At 52.2% G+C, this 22,435-nt stretch overlaps 1 protein-coding gene across 6 annotated transcripts in view; it reads right to left on the bottom strand.

Annotated features, from left to right (window-relative positions):
* Nucleotides 1-22,435, bottom strand: part of NUP210 (nucleoporin 210) — a 108,691-nt gene that overhangs the window by 70,317 nt on the left and 15,939 nt on the right. For all 6 annotated transcript variants that reach the window (XR_013554107.2, XM_078442713.2, XM_078442715.2 and 3 more), the window contains exons 2-8: nt 18,958-19,094; nt 17,143-17,274; nt 13,799-13,895; nt 10,136-10,286; nt 7,905-8,037; nt 2,654-2,812; nt 2,002-2,070 (exon numbers count right to left, since the gene is read on the bottom strand). Coding sequence is in view for 5 of the 6 variants with exons in the window: in XM_078442713.2 (XP_078298839.2) it covers nt 2,002-2,070; nt 2,654-2,812; nt 7,905-8,037; nt 10,136-10,286; nt 13,799-13,895; nt 17,143-17,274; nt 18,958-19,094 (878 nt within the window). In the remaining variant the exon portion in view is untranslated. The remainder of the gene's footprint in view (nt 1-2,001; nt 2,071-2,653; nt 2,813-7,904; nt 8,038-10,135; nt 10,287-13,798; nt 13,896-17,142; nt 17,275-18,957; nt 19,095-22,435) is intronic.

The raw sequence follows: 22,435 nt of genomic DNA, 5'->3' as shown, positions 1-22,435 counted from the left end.
GTCTGAATCTGAATCTGAATCCACATCTGAATCCACAGTAGGTCTACACTCTGAACCCGCAGCAAGTCTACACTGAATCCACAGTAGGTCTATACTCTGAACCCGCAGGGAGTCTACATCTGAATCCACAGGAGGTCTACACTGTGACTCCACGAGTCTACACTGAATCCACAGGAGGTCTACACTGTGAATCTGAGTAGGTCTGAATCTGAATCTGAATCCACATCTGAATCCACAGTAGGTCTACACTCTGAACCCACAGCGAGTCTACACTGAATCCACAGTAGGTCTACACTGTGACTCCACGAGTCTACACTGAATCCACAGTAGGTCTACACTCTGAACCCGCAGTGAGTCTATACTGAACCCACAGGAGGTCTACACTGTGAATCCGCAGGGAGTCTACACTGAATCCACAGGAGGTCTATACTCTGAACCCGCAGTGAGTCTATACTGAACCCACAGGAGGTCTACACTGTGAATCTGCAGGGAGTCTACACTGAATCCACAGGAGGTCTACACTCTGAACCCGCAGCGAGTCTACACTGAATCCACAGGAGGTCTACACTGTGAATCCGCAGGGAGTCTACATCTGAATCCACAGTAGGCCTACACTGTGACTCCACGAGTCTACATCTGAATCCACAGGAGGTCTACACTCTGAACCTGCAGTGAGTCTATACTGAACCCACAGGAGGTCTACACTGTGAATCCGCAGGGAGTCTACACTGAATCCACAGGAGGTCTACAGTCTGAACCCGCAGTGAGTCTATGATCCAAATCCAAAGTGAGTCTACCTCTGAATCCACTGTGAGTCTATGCTGTTAATCCGCAGGACTTCTACCCACTGAATCCCCAGTAAGTAATGCTCTGAATCCACAGGGTTTCCCTCTGAGGCCTGGCACTGAGCATTCTACCCGGGTGAGCGGCCCTCCCTCCCAGGCCTCCAGCTGTGTTCCCACTTGGGGCCACAGCAGCTGCTGGCTGACCCCCAAGAGGCCACGCGCTTTCTCACCACACCTGCGCCCGAGCTGTTACTTCGGCTGGGCTGACCTGCCTCGGATGGAGCCCCTCTGAAACGCCTGCCTCGAACATCATCTCCCAGAGGCCTTTCCTCTGCACTCACATCCACTGGCTCTGGACCCCTGTCCTGTCACCATCCGTTCACACTGGTCTCTCCTGCGTGAGGACCTAAGCTCCCTCCCTCCAGAGCCCCGATGCCCAGCAGAGGCCAGACTGAGGGAAGGTACCAAGAAAACCTTTCTGAATAAATGAAGTCCCTGAGACACACAGGGCTCCCCTGCCAGGTGTCACTGCACGGTCAGCTGGGGTCCGCACCAAGCAGCAAGCTCATGTGGTGGCTAACAAGAGGACCTAAGGGGTTGCCGCGTGTCAGTCAAGTGCTGTCTGGCCTGAACCAGTTCGGTACGCTCAACAAGGAGTCAACTCCGAGGAAACACAAAGGAAGCACCGTCACTGTGACCAGGGGTGACACGTGTCGCGGACATCTGCCAAGCCGCGGTCAGTTATGGCAGCCCCTGGGCCCCGGCTCTGCCCCTATAGGTCCTCCATAAGTGCAGATTCCTCCCTTCCTCCCTCAGTCAAACACCTCCCCTTCCTCCCCACTGAGACTTTTACCGAGTGCCACACTGCTTTAGGGGCTCCTTTGTAACTGTGCTGCCCACTGGGGCCCCCAACCTCCAAATGGCCACAGCCACGGTCAGGTCTGGACGGAGGCTTGGAATAAAACCCAGGAAGGGACAAAGCCCTACTGACTCGACCGAAATATTTCTGTCTCTGTTGAGCCGGTCGCCTACCCTGACCTTGGCCTACCCTCTGCTTGTCTGTGCATCAGTGGGGGAAGGACTAGGGAGCAGCCGGACAAGGACTGGCAGAGCTGGCCAGACTGAAGCACTTTCTAGGGAGCCGTTCCCTTTACTTGTATTTTTTAACTCCTATAAATAAACAACATCCAGGGGGACCCACGATGACCCAACTCACCCAGGTATCCAGGTTCAACCACGTAGATGGTGCTGTTGGGTAACCTAGAAGCACCCTGCATGCGGATACCTGAATTCTTAATTAAGGAACAAAACATAGGAAGGAAAACAGACTGTCTGGCTGGCAGGATTCAGCTGGCTTGGATGACTTGATTACCATCTAGACATCACAGGCAAAGGAGAGGGGATGAAAGCTTGCTCGCCTGAGGCCAAATAGAACAAGGCCGTTTTCCAGAACCCAAGGGCCCAGCACACTTCCTATATGAGCAAAGGTGGATCTCTGCAAGAGACACTGGAGACCACGGGAGCAGGTCTAGGACAGGGACAACCCATGTGCCAGTGTGGAAACAGCCGCGGCCAGGCCCCTCGGATGAGGCTACCCACGCCCAAGACGGTTCCGGAGGCGAGGAGCACGGCTCAGCTCCTGCCACCACCTCCCATCCGGGGAGCCTCTCCAGTGAGTCACCCACCGAGGTGAGCAATTCTACACGGCCGTGTTGCTATTTCGGTTCCTTCTGATTGTCAGACCTTGAGGGAAAACAGGGTTATTTTTAGCCTAGCCAAGCTTTCAGGGAGAAAAAGGGCTTCCCAACAGCAGATATCCCGCGTGGGGCACACATATGCACTTGCAGACTGGCCAGGGAAAAGGGTACTCCTGTGGCTGAGAACCAGGTTGCTCTGTCCCAGCTGCACTGCAGTGACCATCGACGTGTCCTGGTCCAAGACAGCCACGGGACGGCTCGGGTCTCCCTCGGGGCTCGGGATGCTGTTCTGAAGCTGCAGCTCATACTGCTCGGAAGGCATTGAGAGCTCTGACCACCCGGAGTCAAAAAGGGGAGACAAAAGCAAAGACAGGAAACGTTAGTAGCCAATGTGGCAGTCCCGCCCCAAATCCCTGGAAGCATCTCCCAGGGCTGCTCCTTAACGGACGGACTTTCCTTGTTTCTTCCTTCCTTTCTTCTTTCCTTCCTTCTTGCCCTCCCTCCTTCCCTCTCTGCCCCCCCTTCCTTCCCTCCCTCCATTCCCTCCCTTCCCTCTCCCTCCCTTTCTTCCTTCCCTCCCTCCTTCTTTCCTTCCTTCCTATTTCTTTCTTTTGCTTAGCTTTCTCAATACTTTTTTTAATTCCAGTATAGTTAACATACAGTGTTATATCTTATCAACCCTTTTAATTTTAACATTATGCTCAATGCCTGTGGAGAAAGCTGACACTCTCCATGAATTTTCAGAGACAATCAGTTTTTCAGTGACTGCTGTAAACTGCCTTTTTTTTTTTTTTTTTAATTAAGCACGGCTTCCGACTCCAATTGCAGACTGCTTACAGCATACAGGAGTTAAATGAACTCTATTACTGCACTAAGGGTCCAGCATGGGGCTCACTGGATCTGTGCGTCCTCTGGGAGTTTCCAAAAAGGCACCAATCCGTGGTTTCCCACCGGGTTTTGGGAGCTCAGTCTAGAATTCTCTCTGTTGCCATCCTGCCCATCCATCAATGCTTCCCCTCTCTGTGTCATGTTGTAGAAGAGAACTCGCTCATTCTGGACCAGGATGAAAAACAATTTCCCCAAGGACATAAGGGGTTCCACAAAATCCACCACCCCTGCATCCATTTTCCACACTACGGTAGTGACCACGAGCACTTTTGATACAAATGGCTGCCACTGACCACGAAATTGAGATGTGGCAGAACTGCGCCTGGTGTTTGATGTGCACATTACCCCATTTTATCCCACAACAACCCTTGAAACAGGCACTACTGATGCCCACACCCTCAAGGTGGTGGTGCTGCAGAAGTCAGGACAAGAAGCCCGCCGGAGGTCCCACAGCAGGCAGCGGCAGAGCTGGGATTCAAACCAAAGAGACCACAAGCACTTTCCCATGACTTCTTCCTGGCCCATCAAATTTCCTACCCAGCAACCCACTCGTGGAGCCTGTAGGTGCTGCCACGTCCCCGCCCTCCGGCAAGAGAGAAAAGAAAGCGGAGAACCGCTGACAGCATCCCTGCTTGTTGTTCATCTCTGGGCCCCGGCTCAGGGCCTTGCCCCCGGAGGCGTCCAGGACAAGGACCAGGAGGAATTGCAGCTCGAGCATCCTTCAGAATTCCCAAGGATTCCAATGGGAACTCTAAAAGGGAGGCAACTGGTCTATTTCCGGTCTTAGGGTATCTTCTGTGTGTTCCAGTAAGCCCCCAAGAACTTGCTCTCAAGCAGAGACTCTCAAAGCGTGGTCCCTGGACCATCTGCGTCACCTGCCAACTACAAATGACTGGCCCCAGCCCAGAGCTTCTGGATCAAACTCTGGGGGCCCAGTGCTCAGAGTTTGAACAGGCTCTCCAGGGGATTCCAGTGCACACTAGAACTGAGAATCCCTTAGCGAACACACAGCCCATTTCTTGTCTCTAACTGGGGGAAGCCCAGCCAAGCTGGGCTGTGATGCTTGCAGACCGTATGTTCAGAAAATAGCAGCAGCACGTCAAGGATCCATGCCATGATAAAATAATGCCGCTGCTCAATAGAGCAGTATTACTTTATGTTGTTTTATGAAGCACTAGCTCCCTCCTTTATTTAAAGTTCTCCAAACGAATAGGCCATTTTGGGAAGGGAATATACTGATTCTCACAAGATCTTGCACGACGACGTATTTACAAAAGCCTAAGACAACGAAAATAAGGGGCTTGTCTGACTCCTTAAACACCTCTTACAAACGCAGAACCAGTGCCTCTAAGAGGCACTGAATACTAAGGGTCACTATCTGTCTGGAAACATAGGAAGGTTGTTCTTGGGACACGAGACCAGCCCGTCTACCGTCTGCAGAGGGGAAAGGGCCATCCCCAAAGGCTGCCCCTCTGTAAGCCAAGAGGCCCACATGCTTCTAGGAGACAGGCTCTGTGACCCCTCCGGACCCCGTCTAATGCTCCAGACATGCTCCTAATCCACCCACCCCGTGTAGGCTCACGGAGCTCCTGGGGAAGTGGGTCTGAGCCCATGACCGTGGGGGGCTCACTCCCCTGCCTCCAACTCCAGCACCTGCTCACATAGCCCATGTGACTCAGTGCTGGGAAGCACAGCTCAAGGGTGTGCTGGGTTCCAAGTCCTTCGCCACCTGGGACACAGACACCCGTCTATGCGGTTGGTTTTCCCAGCTTCAGTGCATTTTAGCTCAATCATTTCCACTATTCCACTGCCCTCAGTCAGCATTGTCCTTTCTAGGGTTTCTTCTGTCTGATGGTGTGGTTACTGTGCCAGCCAGGTCTGCAAGCAACACAAACACCAACAGGGTGGAGAACCGAGGGGAGAGGCCTGTGGCCCCCACTGGTCTGCAGGCAACACCGAGGCTCCTGTCATGAGCTCCAAGAGCCCCTCTCCTCCCTCACCGGCCCCCGCTTGTAACATGTTTGCAGGGTAATCATTGGATTGACTGCTGGGCTGTGCGCTCCAGGAGGGCAGGGACCTGGGCCGCATACACAGCACCCAGCAGGCTGCGGCACACAGTAGGTGCTCAATAAATGGGCTTGCAAGACAGCAAGTCCCCAAATAAAGAGAGGCGGGACATAGGGAAACATGGAAGAAAAAATAATTATATTTTTAAGGAAGGAAAACCGCAAAAAAAAAAAAAAAAAAACCCAGAAAGAATAAACTTGGGGTTACAATGATCTACATGCTAATAAATCCACATGACTGTCCTCTAACCTATAATTCTCCGAGCCAAAGCAGGATGTCATGCAAGACAGACAGTGGCTGAAATTCATGTCCCCTGTAACACCATCAGTCCTGGCTTTCCTGTCTAGTCAACTTGTTTCGGATGACAGTGATGTGAATTATATCTCAATTAAAAAAAAAAAAAAACAAATTCATCTAAAATGAATGGACAGAGTTTCCGTTTATATGACTCGTTCACGGTAGGCCTTTGCTGGCTCAGTTCTCAAGGCATCTGTCTGGAATCCTCTCCAGAGCTGTGCCAACCACAACCCTCAATCACACAGGTGTGTTTATCTTTGGAGGAATTTTCCATCTCATTACCTCACTGATGAAAGGGAGGCAACATGACTATTTCCGGTCCTGGGGTATCTCTTGTGTGTTCCAATTCTTTGATGTCTATAGTAGTCACTAAACCCACAAGCTTCCTGGGTACTTGGGATGTGCCGTTCCCCTGAACTATGGCCCCTGAACTCATTCAGGGTGAGCTCTTCAGACGTCTTAATTAAATCACCCACCCTTGGGGAGCCTGGGTGGCTCAGTCAGTTAAGCGTCCGACTTCGTCTCAGGTCATGATCTCGCGGTCCGTGGGTTCGAGCCCCGCATCAGGCTCTGTGCTGACAGCTGGGAGCCTGGAGCCTGCTTTGGATTCTGTGTCTCCCTCTGTCTCTTCCCTCCCCTGCTCACACTCTGTCTCTCTCTCAAAAAATGAGTAAATATTGGAGTGCCTGGGTGGCTCAGTCGGTTAAGTGTCCGACTTGGGCTCAGGTCATGATCTCGCGGTCTGTAGGTTCGAGCCCCACGTCGGGCCCTGTGCTGACAGCTCAGAGCCTGGAGCCTGCTTCAGATTCTGTGCCTCCTTCTCTCTCTGCCCTCTCCTGCTCATGCTCTGTCTCTGTCCCTCTCTCTCTCAAAATTAGATAAACATAAAAAAATTTTTTAAAAAAATAATCCACCCTTAACCATGCTCACTGCCCTCCCTGGTTGGGGCTCAGCCCTCAGGCCCCACCCTGCGTCCTATGCAGAAGGGGTTGGTTTCTCAGCTTCTGTGGTCTGAGGGCAGAGAGCCACACAGTGGCTTCTGATTGGATCCACTGCTCTGAGGTGAGGCAGTCTCTTTGAGGACCTCATCTATGCCACAAAAACCCAAATTTCTTGGATACTGTAGCATCTATGCACCCCGCATCACAGAGTGACCCTCCAATCTAGGGGAGGCACCTACCCAGACACACATCAAAGCCCTCGGATGGACAGGTGACACTCCTGTGCCCAAGATCTTAACATCCTGTGCTCTGACCATGAAACATGGGTAAATGTTTTTAAAAAAGGATAATAACAGTAATAATTCTTAGGAGGACTGGTGCTGCATGAAGAATGCTCATCACATAAAATGCATCCCAGGTCCACGGCCGTCTAGAACTTCCAGAACAAATGCACATCCGTTAAGTAGTTTTGCCCTCACAGCACAGACAGAAAGGCCTCAAGGGCTCTGATGGAGAAACTGAGCCCCAAGGGGGGACAGTGGCCTGCCAAGGCTGCCCGGCACTCAGTGGCAGGCCGAGGGCAAGACTCACTCCCATGTGAGGTTCACAGCTTCTGACATTCTGAAAACAAAGGGACGGACACACACCCAAGAGGACTGAAAGCAGCATCTCGCAAAGATATTTGCACTCCTGTGCTCATAGCAACTTTACTAACAGTAGCCAAGGCAAGGAAGCAGTAAGTGCCCATCAGTAGGTGAATGGAGATAAACATTCAACAGACGTGAACACCCATGCAGTGGACTACCCTTCAGCCTTAAAAAAGGAAGGAAATTCGGACACTGGCTACAACAAGGACGAGCCTTGAGGACGTCATGGCTAAGTGAAATAAGCTGGTCACAAAGGGACAAATATGGTAGGATTCCACTTCCTGGAAGTCTCTAGAGAAGTCAGATCCACAGAGACAGAAAGGAGGACGGTGGGTGCCAGGGACTGAGGGAGGCGGGAGGGATGGGGAGTTGGTGTTGAATGAAAACAGAGTCTCAACTTGGGAAGATGAAAAAAGTTCCAGAGCCGGATAGTCGTGATGGTTGCATGACAACACGTGTGTACTCCATGCCACTGAACGCTTAAAAAGCATCAAAATGGGAAATTTTATGCCATGTGTATTTTACCACAATAATAAAAAAGGGAGCCTCTGCCGTGATTCCCCCGCAGAGTCAGCGACCCACCTGTAATCTTTCCTTGTCTGATTTTCTGCACCTTATAGCGAATGGAGGTCCCCACCATCAGGTAGACGTCGTACGCTGGGTTCAGGAGGATGTTCTCCAAAATCAGCAGCCTGACCTCCGCAGGGTGCACATGCTTGGAAGACGGAGGAGGGCAGGGAAGGTGAGGTGAGGTTGGGGAACGGAGAGCAGTGTGGGCAAGAGAAAGAGAATCTAGAACTTTTCAGGATGCTCGTGTGCGGACCGAGAAGTTAGGGAGACAGAAACAAGGCAATGCTCCCAGCCCCACACCTTCAGTCCCCCGAAACCCCAGGGGAACCGGTGTGAACAGCAGGCACGTATTCAGCGGCCATTGCCACACGGACCGAGCAAGTCGCCTCACATTACGCACGCTGCAGCTCTGGGTACAATCTTAATTAAATGGAAAGAAAAGTGAGGAGTGAGATCCACGGACACTGTGGCCAACAGGAGCTCGGGGGCTCCCCCCGCAAAAACCCAAAGGCCAGGGAGTTTGGGAGGCCACTGGCAAACCTGAAAAGGGGCAGAGATGCATGTCTCTGATGAGTGCTCGGCCCATCCTGCCCACCTCTCACCCCACGCTGCGACCTCCTCACCAGGAAAAGGCACGAGAGACTTGAAACGGGAGAAAGACCCCATCTCGAGTCCAGCGCACCCCTCCGGTTACCAGTCTGCGGGGGCCCGCACCTTCCACTGCCTTTGATCTGCTGGCAACTCTTCCAGTCGGAGAAAACTTGGCAAAGGAAACAATTCTCATCCACAGAAATGCAAATACATTGTCTCAGGTGGAGATGTGGCTGATTTTCATCCCGTGGATATTTTTTTTATGTTTATTTATTGATTTTGAGAGAGAGACAGAGACAGAGACAGAGCGTGAGCCAGGGAGGGGCAGAGAGAGAGGGAGACACAGAATCCCAAGCAGGCTCCAGGCTCCGAGCTGTCAGCACAGAGCCTGACGCGAGGCTCGAACCCACAAACCGCGAGATCATGACCTGAGCCCAAGTCGGACACTTAACCGACTGAGCCACCCAGGCGCCCCATCGTCCCGTGGATATCATGGATATTGACAAGTTCTGCTTCCATTTCTAAATTCTTGGGATTCTCCTTTGACCCATTTGTAACATCTTAAAGGTTTCGTCACTTAATGCTAGCTTAAATAGTATCTTTGACTCATCAAAAAAGAAAAAAAAAAAACAGGCCTTGGGCTGGGCTTGGTGGCGGTACTTTCTAGCACGACAGGCAGAGAAGTCACTTACAGACAGCAGGCAGGACAAGGGTGCCTTTCCAGCTCAGCAGTGGGGTGGGCTGGGCCGGGGCTCCGAGAAACGGAGGCAAACTGTCTCCAAATACTAATTGCAGGGTGCTACAGGATAACGCCTGGGATATGGCATGTCCCGTGCTTCTAAACCTCCCCAGGACCCCCAGCCTACTGGCTAAACCATGAAAAAGAGTGAATCAGGAGGAGTTCTCTCACCTGCCACTTTAGAAAGTAAAGAAAGACATGGGGTGGGGTGGGGTGGGGTGGGGAGCCCTCCACAGATGGGACCACCACCAGTCCCGGGGCTCAAAGTGGGACCCAAGAAGAAACAGCATGGGGGACACCAGGAAGCCCCCAGTCTTTTCAGAGCCCCAAATTCTTGGACGCATCCCTCTATTGGGACAGGTGGGTATTTGTTGAAAATCTGCTAGTTAATGAAAATCCTGCCGCTCCTAGTCTCCCTCAAAACTGATAATGGACCAGGGCGCCTGGTGGCTCAGTCGGTTAAGCGTCCGACTCTTGGTTTTGGCTCAGGTTACGATCTCACAGTTCACGGGTTCGAGTCCCGCGTCAGGCTCTGTGCTGACAGTGCAGAGCCTGCTTGGGATTCTCTGCCTTCTTTCTGTTCCCCTCCCCCACTCGTGCTGTCTCTGTCTCTCTCAAAATAAATAAATAAACTTAAAAAAAAAAATGACAACGGCCCGACTACTTTGTGACTCTGGGGACGGTGTACTCCAGTTCCCCCAACTACCTCTCTCAAAAGCTGTGGCCCCCAAAAAACCAGACCAAAGAAACAGAAATATAGAACTACAGCCTCAAGTTCCCATGGCACCAACGATGAAGCCTTCACAGTAGAGCAACTCATTCCCACTCCTAAATGTGTGCATGGGTGTGAGCGGCATGGCCGGCCTGGTGTCCCCCCAGGAAGCCCGGCACCTCCCCAGCCCCAGGGCCCCACCTTGTAGACGGCCTCCTGGATGCACGCCTTGAGCTTGGAGCTTCCAGTCTTCATCCCGGACACCAGGATGGTGTCCCCCTGCTTGGCCACTTTCTCCATCTCGGAGATGTAGGAAGGAGGGATGTATGTGGACTCCAGGAATGTGAGGATTCTGGAAAGGGAATGTGTCATCAGACCCGGTACGTGGAACCAAAGACCCTAACATATTCACCATCTATCGGCGCCTCTAGGAGGGCCAGGAGCTAACAGGGAGTGGCGTTGCTTAGAAATGTGTCCCTGAACCTCCTACATCGGAACTGCCAACCTCCTTGGAAAAAAATGCAGACTCTTGGCCCCTGGCCCAGGTCTTTGTCTACACGAAGCCTGGCGATCTGCCTTGTGTCAAAATGTGCATGTGGTTATGGGAAACGCCAAATTAGGAGGACCGCCTGCTTAGTCGAAATGCTTCTCTCACAGCTGTGGCAGGTGAGGTCCATGGAAACTGACAAGCGGGCCCACGACCACAGAGCCAGCCGGGGTGGTGCCAGCCAAGCCACCAGCCTCCCAGGGCTCCCTGCTCCACTCTATCCACCCCTCTGGGCCAGCTCCTATCGCTGGGAAATGATTCTCAATGACCCCCCCCCTCAGGTGTCAGGACGAGGGGATCACACCCATCTTATTGTTCTGGGGGTGGGGCTGTGGGGAGAAGCCCCAGGTCAGGAGAGAAGTCAGGATGCAGTGACCCTCCCTACAGTGTAGGCTGGAAGCAGGGCTTGAGGGACCCTTTCCATACAGTCTCTCTCTTGCAGCCTGTGATCTACAAGTCAGCCTGCCTTTCCACTTGAACAAGAGCATCCCCTGGAAATGCTTTCATTCTCCCAAGACCCACCAGGCGCTGCACTACACTGTGATGTATTTCCTTGCCTGGTTTCACTAGGCGTCACATCCTAAATTAAAAAAAAAATTTTTTTTAATGTTTATTTTTGAGAGAGAGACAGAGAGAGACAGAGAGAGACAGAGCATGAGCGAGGGAGGGGCAGAGAGAGAGGGATACACAGACCTCGACGCGGGCTCCAGGCTCTGAGCGGTCAGCACAAAGCCTGACGCGGGGCTCGAACTCACGGACTGTGAGATCGTGACCTGAGCTGAAGTCGGACGCTCAACCGACTGAGTCACCCAGGCACCCCACATCCTGAATGTAATGAAAACCCAGGACACTCTGGTCACAACGTGCCTGGAAGTTCGGGGGGGCTTGACGGGAAATGCACCTGGCAGCACAGAATGGGGCAGGGAACCAGTGTTCTCTGAGCATCTGGGGCGTCAGGCCCAGAGAGGGGCTCTGAATACCAGTCAGCATGCTAACCCACAGAGCTGCCGCGGCCCAGATGGGTTGCGTTCCTTGACTAAGGCCACAGGCAGGAAGTGACCGGGCCAGGATTCGGGCCAGGACTGGAATCCAGGTCTCTTTGATGCACAGCCCATGTGCCCGGCTTTATGAGACACCAGAAATTCCAGACCTCATTCAGAAGACAGAGCCTGAGGGCCCCATTTCCCAAAAGACCTCAGACCCAAGAGGGAAGCCCAGCTTGCACAGCGTCAGGGCAGGAGGATGTGTGCCATGGGGACAAGCGTGAGCAAAGCCAAGATGTTCCCTAAAGCCCAGAGCTGCACTTTTAAAAGTATAAAGCAAAGACCAGACCCTTAACTCCCCACAAAATACTAACTGCAAAGTGGTAAGAAAGTGACTTCACAGTGGGGCAGCCAGGCAGACACCATCTCGCCCAAGTGACGACAGGGAACATCGTTGGTGACAGACCCACAAAGTCATGACAAGATGCACTCGGGAGAATACAGAATCTCGCCTCGGTGACATTCCCGCCCAAGACGCAAAGCTCTGAGTCTAACCAGGAGGGAATATCAGATAATCCCGAAATGAGGGACATTCTGCAAAATAACTGGACTATAATCTTCACAAGCACCAAGGTCCCAAAAGCCAAACAAAGACCAAGAAACTGTCCTGGGCTGATAGAAACTAAGAGACCGGACAGTATACAGCAGGTGGCTCTGGCTGGGGTCTTTGCTTCACACGAAGGATAGAATCGGGATAGACCGCCAAGGTTTGACCGGCATCCGATGCCTGCAGACGGTGTCAATCTCCTCACTTTGATGACCATCCTGTAGATGCGCAGGAAAATGTCCTTAGCGGTTGTCAGTGCACGGTCCATAATTAGGGACATGAGGTCGACAACTTGCTCTCAAATGGCTCAGGGCCACCACTCTGTGTACCGTACTTGCAACTTTTCCGTAGGCTGAAAATAACGGCAAGTTTTTGTTTTCTTTTTTAATTAAGTCTTCCTCAGAGCTCGAGAGCATGACACTAAGTGACACACGTCAGCCAGAGAAATACAAATACCGTATGACTTCACTCATATGTGGAATTTAAGAAACAACCAAGGAAGGGAAAAAGAAGAGGGAGACAGAGGCAAAGCAGGAAACAGACTCCTGACTACACAGAAAAAACCGATGGTTACCAGAGGGGAGGTGGGTGCGGGGGGACGGGTGAAACAGGTGATGGAGATTCAGGAAGCCACTTGTCATGAGGAGAACCTGGCGAGGCACGGAAGCGCTGAATCGCTACATGTGCACCCGACACTAACACAACGTTGTACGTTAACTGTGCCGGAATCAAAATAAAGCAAAGTAAAAAAAAAATAAAGGTTATAACTGGCTAGTCACAATAAAAAATTAAGTCTTCCCCCCCCCCAAGAGGGACTTTGAAATTTTACTTAATAAGGCATGAGGCAAAGCAGTATATAGTAGGGGATATGAACCCCGACCCTGGGTCTGCACCACCACCTCTCTGGCCAACAGGACTTCCTGGTCCACACCTGCTCTGTCCAATGGGTAGGAGCCACTAGCCACATAGCTAACAAGCGCTTGAAACACAGCTAGTACAGCTGAGGAGCGAGAGTTTTCATTTTATGAATCTAAATTTAAAGAGCCAGGGTTGGCTTGGGTTAGCGGCTACCATATTGGATAGTGCAGATGTGCGTAGATCCAAGTGCAAATTCTAGGTCCAGCCACTTATCAACCAGACAAGTGGCTTACACCTTTGTTTCTAGGTCTGAAGAATCGCAAAAAAACAGTGGGATGTGAGCCCACGTGGCTGGTGGGGGGACTGAGTGAGGCGGGATCCTGAACGAGCCCATCGCATAAGGAGCCCGTCTGCATCCCCCAGCGCTGAGGGACGCAGCCTCTTGCGCCTGTGAAGGGCTGGCTGTCACTGCCGGAATGTCCTCCTGGCCGAAAACTGTCTCCCCTTTAACGTATCCCCATGGGAGGGCTGCCCTCTGAGGCCATGTGCCACTGTTCCCTGCGCCCCGTGACAGCCTTCCATTACCTGGGACAAGTTTTCTGTTTCACAGCCGGGCACCCCAGCCCCCTCGACCACTTCCCACGGAGAGCGCCCCAGCAGGCTGCAGAGGCTGTAAGCTTCTGGCACGGCTGTGTGAGCCGAAACGCCCTGCCTCAGTCAGTCATGGGGAATGCTGGCCAGCATCCCGGGAACTTTCCTGGGCTCCTTGCTGAAGGTGGGATGGTGACGGCGACGATAAAGCCCCCAGCTGCATGCAGCCAACCGACGGCCCCCCTCCTGCTTCCCTGCAAAGGTGGGGCGCCTCTTACCGCAGGGCGTTGTGGGAGTCTGAGAACCCATTGGCCTCCGTGTCCTTCACGATTGTCCAGTCAAAGACGAGCCCAGCGAGGGTGCTGAACGTGTTCCCTGTAAGAGCAGGTGGTGGGGGAGCAAAAAATGCATCAGACCTAACTCCCTGCTGCCAGGGGAAGGGGCAAAGGCACTCAGCACCACCCTTCTGCAAAGCAGGCGTCACACCTCCATTTCAGGAAAGGGAAACTGAGGCATAAAGGGCCAGGGTCATGTGACTGTGAGGGACTAAGCTGGGATGTGAACCAAATCTGTCTCAGGTGAGCATCTGTGTTCTTCCCACTGTACCTCCAGCCTCTGACTGCTCACGACAGGCGCGGTGAAGTGCGTGACACCATCACCCCTCACGTCTGGAAGCACTTTACAGTTTAGACGCAGCCTCTGAGACCTGAGCCATTGGTTCCTCCTCACCCTCCCTCTGCGGGGAAAGAAGCTGGGGATGAGGGGCAGCGTCTGGTCTCTCCACCTAGGCGCTGAGACTCCCAGGGTCCCAGCATGGAGGAGGTGGCAAGCCACCCAGCTGGCCCGAGCTCTGAAGTGCCAGCTTGCTGCCTGTGAGCCTTCTGATAGGACGTCAGGACGATTGGAGCCCAGCCAGAGCGACCAGGCAATGGTTTTTGGAGACAGGACCCAGTGTGGGTCCTAACACGCCATAAAGACCTTCTTAGTCTAAGTACAAGATCTGGTCCCGCCTGGAAACCCTGCAACAGGGCAGAGGGTGGAAACTGGTCACTCTGAGGCCTGATCTCCTAGGAGCTGTGGCTTTGCTGTTACCCAGTCAATGCTTCTTTTGCATTTTTGAGGTATTTCCCACCGTTTCAAGTTAAGAAATGCAACCTATAAAACCAACTTCCGTGTTCTCTTGAAGAGTCTGCAGATCCAGCCTCCTGGGCCCTCGTCCCTCTGGTGACCAACCAGTGGCTGGCCCAGCCTCACTAGAAGGGATCACAGTCTCCGGTTTGCCACACTCCCCACCATGCTCTGTTGTCCCACCCCCACTCTGTAGTCCTCATCTACATTCCCTGTCTTGCCAGCTCCCAAATAGAACATCGGAGGTCTAGGAAAGCTCTTTCTACAGAGCAAAGGGTAAGGCATTTAGAGTCAGAGGGGTCCCGCCCCTCCCCACCCATGTGATTTTAGAAGCCAGATGAAACAGTGCTCAGCAAAAGCTCCAGAAAACGGGGCCGCCTTTGCCATCACTTTTAGGGCAACACAGAAGTACTCTGTGACCCAGCAATTCCACCCCTGGGTATACACACTCAGGGGAAACGAGAAACTATGTCCACATAAAGACTTGCACACGAATCGCCCCAGCAGTATTATTCACAACAGCCAAAAAGTGGAAACAACCTGAATGTCCATCAACAAATGAATGGATAAACAAACGTGGTCCATTCATACAGCAGGATATTATTCACCCATAAAAAGGAAGGAAATCCATGCAACTACATAGATAAACATTATGCTAAGAAGTCAGACACAAAAGGCCATACATCGTACGATTCTATTTATACGAAACGTTCACAACAGAGAAATCTATACACGGAAAGCAGCGGTTGCCAGGGGCTGGAGAGAGGAAAGAATGGGAAGCAACCGTTCTTGGGTCCTGGGTTTCATTTCTGTAGTGACGAAAATGTTCTAAAATTAGCGAGTGGGGACGGTTGCACAACTCTGTGAATATATTAAAAGCATATAAAATGAACTGGATGAATTTAAATTTAAATGGATGAATTTCATGGTATTGGAATCTCAAAAATAAATAAATCTTTTTTTTGTTTTAAGCAACATAAGACAGGAAATAAAACGGAGTGGGCTAGAGCAGGGCTTGGCAAACTATGGCACACTGTCAGTTTTTGTAAATAAAGCTTTATTAGAACACAGCCCGCGAAGCATCCTCTATGACTGCTTCAGAACGACGGCTCGGTCAAACATCACGTCCCTAAGAAACTGTCCTGACTTCTGTCCCCCACGCACCAGCCTCCAACCTTCCCTGGGGTCGGTTCCCCCAGCTGTGCAGCGCTTTCACACCTGTATCCAAGGTGATGAGAAGCGGCACCTGCTGAGATGCATGTGCCCCTTCCCCCTCCCCCACAGCCTGAGCTGCGGGGGCAGAAGCACCTGGCAGGACGCCCAGCAGATGGAAACCTGAGAACCACTACCTGCTGCCCGGCACTAAGCCCCGCACACACTTCCCACCAAATCCTTGCAACCCCCCCGATAAACACCACTATCTCAGTTTCACAGACCAGACAACAGCTCGGAGAAGTGAGGCGGCTTACCTGATAAATAAATAGGAACAAGGGAACTGTCAGATGCTCTAGAGCAGTGATTTCACCCCCAGGGGGCATTTGGCAATGGCTGGAGATACTTTTGGTTATGAAGCTTTGGGGAGTTCTCCTTCCCTCTGGTGGGTGGAGACCAGGGATGCTCCTGAACTTCCTACGACGTACTGGAGCCCCGACCACAAATCATTATCTAGCCCCAAGTGTAGATAGTACCCGGGCTGGGAAATCCCAATCTAGAGAATTCTTTGTTTTGTTTTGTTTTTTTTTTTAAAGCAGAGGCAGCTGAGATGGTCAGGGAAGATTTCAAAGGCAAGGTGTGCCAAGGTCTGGGCTGAAGTTTTTTGGGAGATCCCTCGGCCTGAAAGACATCTATTGCCTGACTTAGTTTCTCCAATAGGAATCTCAACTGGCAGGTTTCCCTCTGCTCCTCGGCCACGAGGTCGGGCTACAGCCAACACAGCCCACTTGGTACCAAGAACAGATCTTCTAAGAATCCCAGGACAATCCAGTATCAGACTCCAGTGAAACAAAGTGAAGGATAGTGCAGAGGCCGGCACAGGGACATTTCCTGGCATGCACACACGCGCACACACACACACACGTGCGCCCCACAGTCTGGACCAGGAAGCCAACTCCGGCCGTCAAAGCCAGGCAGGGAGAACACTGCCACTGTTCAGAGCGTACTGACCCCATGACCCTCTCCCACCGTCCCACAGCTCCACGACGCCGGACGTCAGCTTCCCAAAGACGCGTTCTACCCAGCATGACCCTGTGCACAGGTGGAGTCCCCCTCCAGGAAACGCCAAAGCTCTCATCTCACAGGCACTGCTGCAGAGGCCGGGGTGTGCCAGGCACGGCCATGGCCCTGCTGCCCCCGAGCGCCTGGGGGCCACTCAGAGCGATCCCGACCTCTTCGGTGTCTTCCCAGCGCCAGCTTCACCATCCTGGCTGGGGCAGCCCTCCCTGGGGGACAGCAGGGTCAGACGAGAGGGGACAGAGAAGCAGGGGCACCTCCTCACCTTCGGAGTCCAGGGCCTGGATCTTCAGTTCCAGGGGCGAGTCCTCCAGGTACAGCTCGCGGGTGGTGGAGACGATCTGAATGCCGTGGATGAGGTCGACGATGGCATCGCAGCGCAGGACCTGGCCCGTGGCTGGAGGGACGGGAACGGACCGGTCAGCACAGAAGGCGGCGCCCTGACCGCCAGGGTCTCGCCGGTCAGGTGCTCTTGCATTTTGGCAAAGGTGAGAGCAATCAACAAAACCAGCACCCCGAAATGGGGCCGGGAGAACCACACTAACCCTCAGAAGCCAAGCCGCTGACCAGCACACGGGCCTCCTAAAAGGCAGCACGGACCTGTGCACAGAAAGGGCTCAGAGACATTTCGGGTGCCCATCTCGTACTCCTCCAACGTGAGCACCAGCATTTAAAGCGGTGTGCGAGAAAACTCCTCCGAGAAAATCTAGTTTTATTCAGGGTGTGACCACTAAGTTAAATGACCAGGGTACATTATGAGGAGTTAGCATCCAGAAAGCTGAGGCTGTTCTGAATGCTCGTCCCCACGCTGAAATCAGGAACTGCGCCCTGAGTCTGTCTTTTCGTTTACACAGGTGCTTTTACACAGACTATCAACTGCACTATCGAATACATGGGTTATGTGAGCAAGCACACAGACTTTTTTACATGCCCCATAAAGAAGATACACAAATGGCATTGCCTGGAGACTTCTCCAGTGTAAAAATAACGGCATGTGACACAAAATCATTCTGACCATTCTCCAGGCACCATATAAAACCCTTTGTGTGCTGTTAATGGTAACTTGTTAGAAAGCAGTCATCAAAATCCTTACAGATAATTCATATGTAAAACTGGGACTCTATCCTTGGTAGTAAATAACTTAAAACAACCCAAAAGTGGGGCACCTGGGCAGGTCAGTTGGTTAAGCATCTGACTCTTGATCTCAACTCAGGTCTTGATCTCAGAGTCTTAAGTTCAAGCCCTGCATTGGGCTCCATGCTGGGCATGGGGCCTATTTAAAACAAATGTTTTTCTTAATTGTTCTCTGTATAAATATAACACTGAAACAAGCAGCTGAAAACAATCTAAATGTCCAATATAAGGGGATCCTTACAGGACAACCCCCTGTGGGAAGTGTTATTCAGCTGTTAAAAATGACTATCAAAATGAAAACTTTTCATATCACTTTAAACGGAAGAAAGCATGACAGAAAATAGCATTAATTGTCTTCTAAGCATTTTACAACTATGATGTGGTCGATTAAGTATGGGGCAGTAAGAGAATCACAAAAAGAATCACAACAATTTTCTTCGTTTTGATTCAACCCCTATTGAAGAGTTATTTGGGTAAAAATAATAATTTAGAAAGGAAAGCCAGGGGCGCCTGGATGGCTCAGTTGGTCAAGCATCTGACTTCGGCTCAGGTCATGATCTCACAGTCCGTGAGTTTGAGCCCCACGTCGGGCTCTGTGTTGACAGCTCAGAGCCTGGAGCCTGCTTCGGATTCTGTCTCCCTCTCTCTCTGCCCATCCCTGGCTCATGCTCTGTCTCTCTCTGTCTCAAAAATAAATAAAAACATTTAAAAAAAAATTTTTTTTAAAAAAGAAAGGAAAGCCAGCCTCCGTGAGGGGGAAAACAGGACACAGCGCCAGGGGGAGGGTGCCGCCTGCATGGCCTCTCCTCCTGCCTGAGCATCCTCTGACCCAACAAAAGAGAGAGGAAGCACTGCCACAGGCCCGGGCAGGCTGTGTGGCCGAGGTCTCAGTGGGGTGCTTCCCGCCTCTTGTCCCGCCAAGGGTCCCAGGGCACTGAGCTCTTACTGATGTCCTCGGCGAAGATGATGCTGGTCAGGCGGGCGGGCTGGGACAGGCGGGCCTGCACCACTGCCTTCTGGGAGCACTGCGCTTCGTCCACGCCCAGCGGCTCTATACTGGCCACCTCCGGCCGGGTCGATGACCTACAGCAGGAAGATGAGACTTCACTCTCTGGGGTGGGGCTACCCCGAGAGGCACAGCTGGGACCAGAAGCCAGAGCTGCAGGTCCCCATCCGGGGCCCCGTCCCAGACGCCAACACAGAGTAGAGGTGGGCAGTGTCCAGGGGGTTTCACACCCAGGGGAGAAAGGGGGCCCGGCTGAGGCCCCTCTAATGCAAGCATGACCACCGAAGGACATGGGACCTCCCCTCCCGAACACACACACACTGAGCAAATCAAACAGGGGACCAAACACATGGGAACACCTTACAAGCCTTATAAGACTTCTCTATGGAACAAGAAATAATTCTCAGGGCGCTTGGGTGGCTCAGTTGGTTAAGCTTCTGACTTCAGCTCAAGTCATGATCTTGCGGTTCATGAGTTTGAGCCCCACGTCGGGGTCTGTGCTGACAGCTCAGAGCTCACTTCAGATCCTCTGTCCCCCTCTCTCTTTGCCCTCTCACTCTCTTTCTCTCTCTCTCCCTCCCTCTCAAAAATAAACACTAAGAGGGCCACCTAGGTGGCTCAGTCGGTTAAGCGTCCGAGTTCAACTCAGGTCATGATCTCACAGTTCGTGAGTTCGAGCCCCGCATCAGGCTCTGTGCTGACAGCTCAGAGCCTGGAACATGCTTCGGATTCTGTGTCTTTCTCTCTGTGTCCCTCCCCCGCTCACGCTCTGTCTTTCTCTCTCTCTCTCAAAAATAAATAAACATTAAAAAATTAAAATAAATAAGCATTGGGGGGAAAAAGGAAATAATCCTCTATCAGTGGGAAAACTGCCTTTGCTGTCAGGTGAGGAGGAAACACCGTGGATCTGTGCTGACCTCTGGGCCAGGCCTGGCACAGAGCAGCCGAGCATTAGCCACCCCCCAACAGGTCCTACGAAACCTGGAGACCACCAGCTGTGAAGACAACCACAATCGTAAAGTCCCAGTGCACACAGAGGTGCCATTAGGGGAAAGATGAGAAGAAAGGCAGATAAGCTCAAATAAACCAGCAAAATCTAGGAGATGGCTTCCCATGGAGAGACGGGGCCCCACGACAGGATGAAGGGACGGCGTGATTGGGGGAGTGACCCACGGCCGGTGCCACGGCTCCCCACCTATGACAGGCTGACGACAGTTCCTGGGCCAAGGTGGGATGAGAAGTAGTGGGGGTGAGCAGAGAGGAGACTCCACAGAAAGTGCTGGGTGAGCATGTGCCATTACAGCTCTCTGCAGACAGGGTGCTCATGGAAGCTTCCGGGGAAGGCGTCTCGGTGAAGACCACACAAAGATCGGGGGGTTCGGGCAAGGCCCGGAGGTGGGCAGCAGCCAGGAGGGCTCCAGGAACAGAAAGACTAGTGTGATCTGAGGCCTGGGACGCCATTCCAGGAGACCAGAGGCGTTGGCCAAAGCCTGTGCTCCTAACCACCACCCCAAGCCGCTAATGGCCTTTCTTGAGCAGTTTTCAAAATCTGGAGTCCCATCATCAGGAAAACGTAAATCAGAGCCACAATGAGATTATCACCTCACGCCCGCTAGAATGGCTATTATCAAAAAGACAAGGCGAGGATGTGGGGAAAAGGGAGCCTTCGTGCACCATCGGTGGGAATACAAATTGGGGCAGCCACCGTGGAAAACCGTATGGAGGTTCCTCGAGAAAACTAAAAACACAAGTCCCGTAGGATTCATCAATTCCACTTCTGGGAATATAACCAGAGGAAATGAAATCACTGACTTGAGAAGCTATCTGCACCCCCGTGAGTACTGCAGCACTATTCACAGCAGCCAATGCACTGGAACAACCTCAGTGACCATCAGTGGTCAAGTGGATAAAGAACATGTGGAACACACACACACACACACACACCCTCCCACCCCCCCCCCCCACACACACACACGAATATTACTGAGCCGTAAAAGAGAAGGAAACCCTGCCGTTGGGTGACAACATGGATGAACCTTCAGGGTGTTATGCTAAGTGGAGTAAGTCAGAAAGAGAAAGACAAATACTGTATGATTTCACTTACACGTGGATTCTAAAAGCAACCAAACTCACAGAAACAGAGAATACACTGGTGGTTGCCAGAGGCAGGGGGGTGGAGGAAATGGGTGAAGGGAATCAAGAGGTACAAACTTCTGGCTATAAAATAAATAAATCCTGGTGATGTAAGGTACAGCATGGTTACTACAGTTAACAATCCTGTATTGCACGTTTGAAAGTTGCTAAGGGAATAGATTTCAAAAGTTGTCAACACAAGAAGGAAATTGTAACTATGTATGGTGATGGATGTTCGCTAGATGTACTGCGGTGATCATTTGGCAACATACACCTGTATCAACTCATTCTGTTGTCCACCTTAAACTAATACAATGTTCTGTGTCAAATATAGCTCAATAAAACCGGAAAAAAAAATCTTTGAAAGAGATGGTGGGGGTTGAGGTCAAAGAGATGGCAGGAACTGACGTCAGGGAGGCTCGGGGGGGCCACAAGTAAAGAGCTCAGATTTATTCTGGGAGCCATGACAAGCCAGCAGGGGATCGTCAGCAGGTGCACGATCTCCTCCGATTCACTCTGCAGAGCAGAGAACAAGGTGTTGCGCTCAGGGAGCATGCAGGAACCAGGGGAGGGGTGCCCACCCAGCACTGTCCTAGGAGCTGCACTCTGCACAGAGCAGGTTCTACCAGTCTTAGCTCCCCTCCCAGCCCTTGGCTTAAACTCACTGGAACTCCATTGATCTGGGGTATTCAGAAAGAAACTTGTAAGAAACCAAAAATGCCTGGGGCTAAAAAGCAATGGTGTGAAACCACAGCCCAAAAGACATCTATCTCCACTTGTCACCGAGTGCCTCTCCCGGGGCCAGGCAGGCACAGTGGCACCTCCACACACACCTAGGGATGCTTGTGTGGCACAGACATCACGAGCCCACGCTGAGCTGCTGGCAGGATGCCTGGAGATGGACCAACACCGCCACCGGAAGTACTCAGAACATAAACCTCACCTACCGTCAAGGGAGGGAATCCAAGCCCCCGAGGACACAGAATCCGAAGCAGGCTCCAGGCTCTGAGCTGTCAGCAAAGAGCCTGATGCGGGGCTCGAACCCACGAACCGTGAGATCGTGACCTGAGCCGAAACCAAGAGTCAGACGCTTAACCGACTGAGCCACCCGGGCGCCCTAATAGACTGTTTAGAGCAGTTTTAAGTTTGCACACAACTGAGTGCTAAGTGTGGAAAGTTCCATACTCTCTGCCCCCGCACACGCACTGCCTCCCCCGCTGTCAACACCCCTGGACAGAAGGCACACTTGTGACAACTGGGGCGCCTACACGGACACAGCATCATT

Source organism: Panthera onca, chromosome A2 (genome assembly GCF_046562875.1).
Source record: "Panthera onca isolate mPanOnc1 chromosome A2, mPanOnc1 haplotype 2, whole genome shotgun sequence".
NCBI lineage: Eukaryota > Metazoa > Chordata > Mammalia > Carnivora > Felidae > Panthera > Panthera onca.
This window is presented reverse-complemented; position numbering and strand designations above follow the sequence as displayed.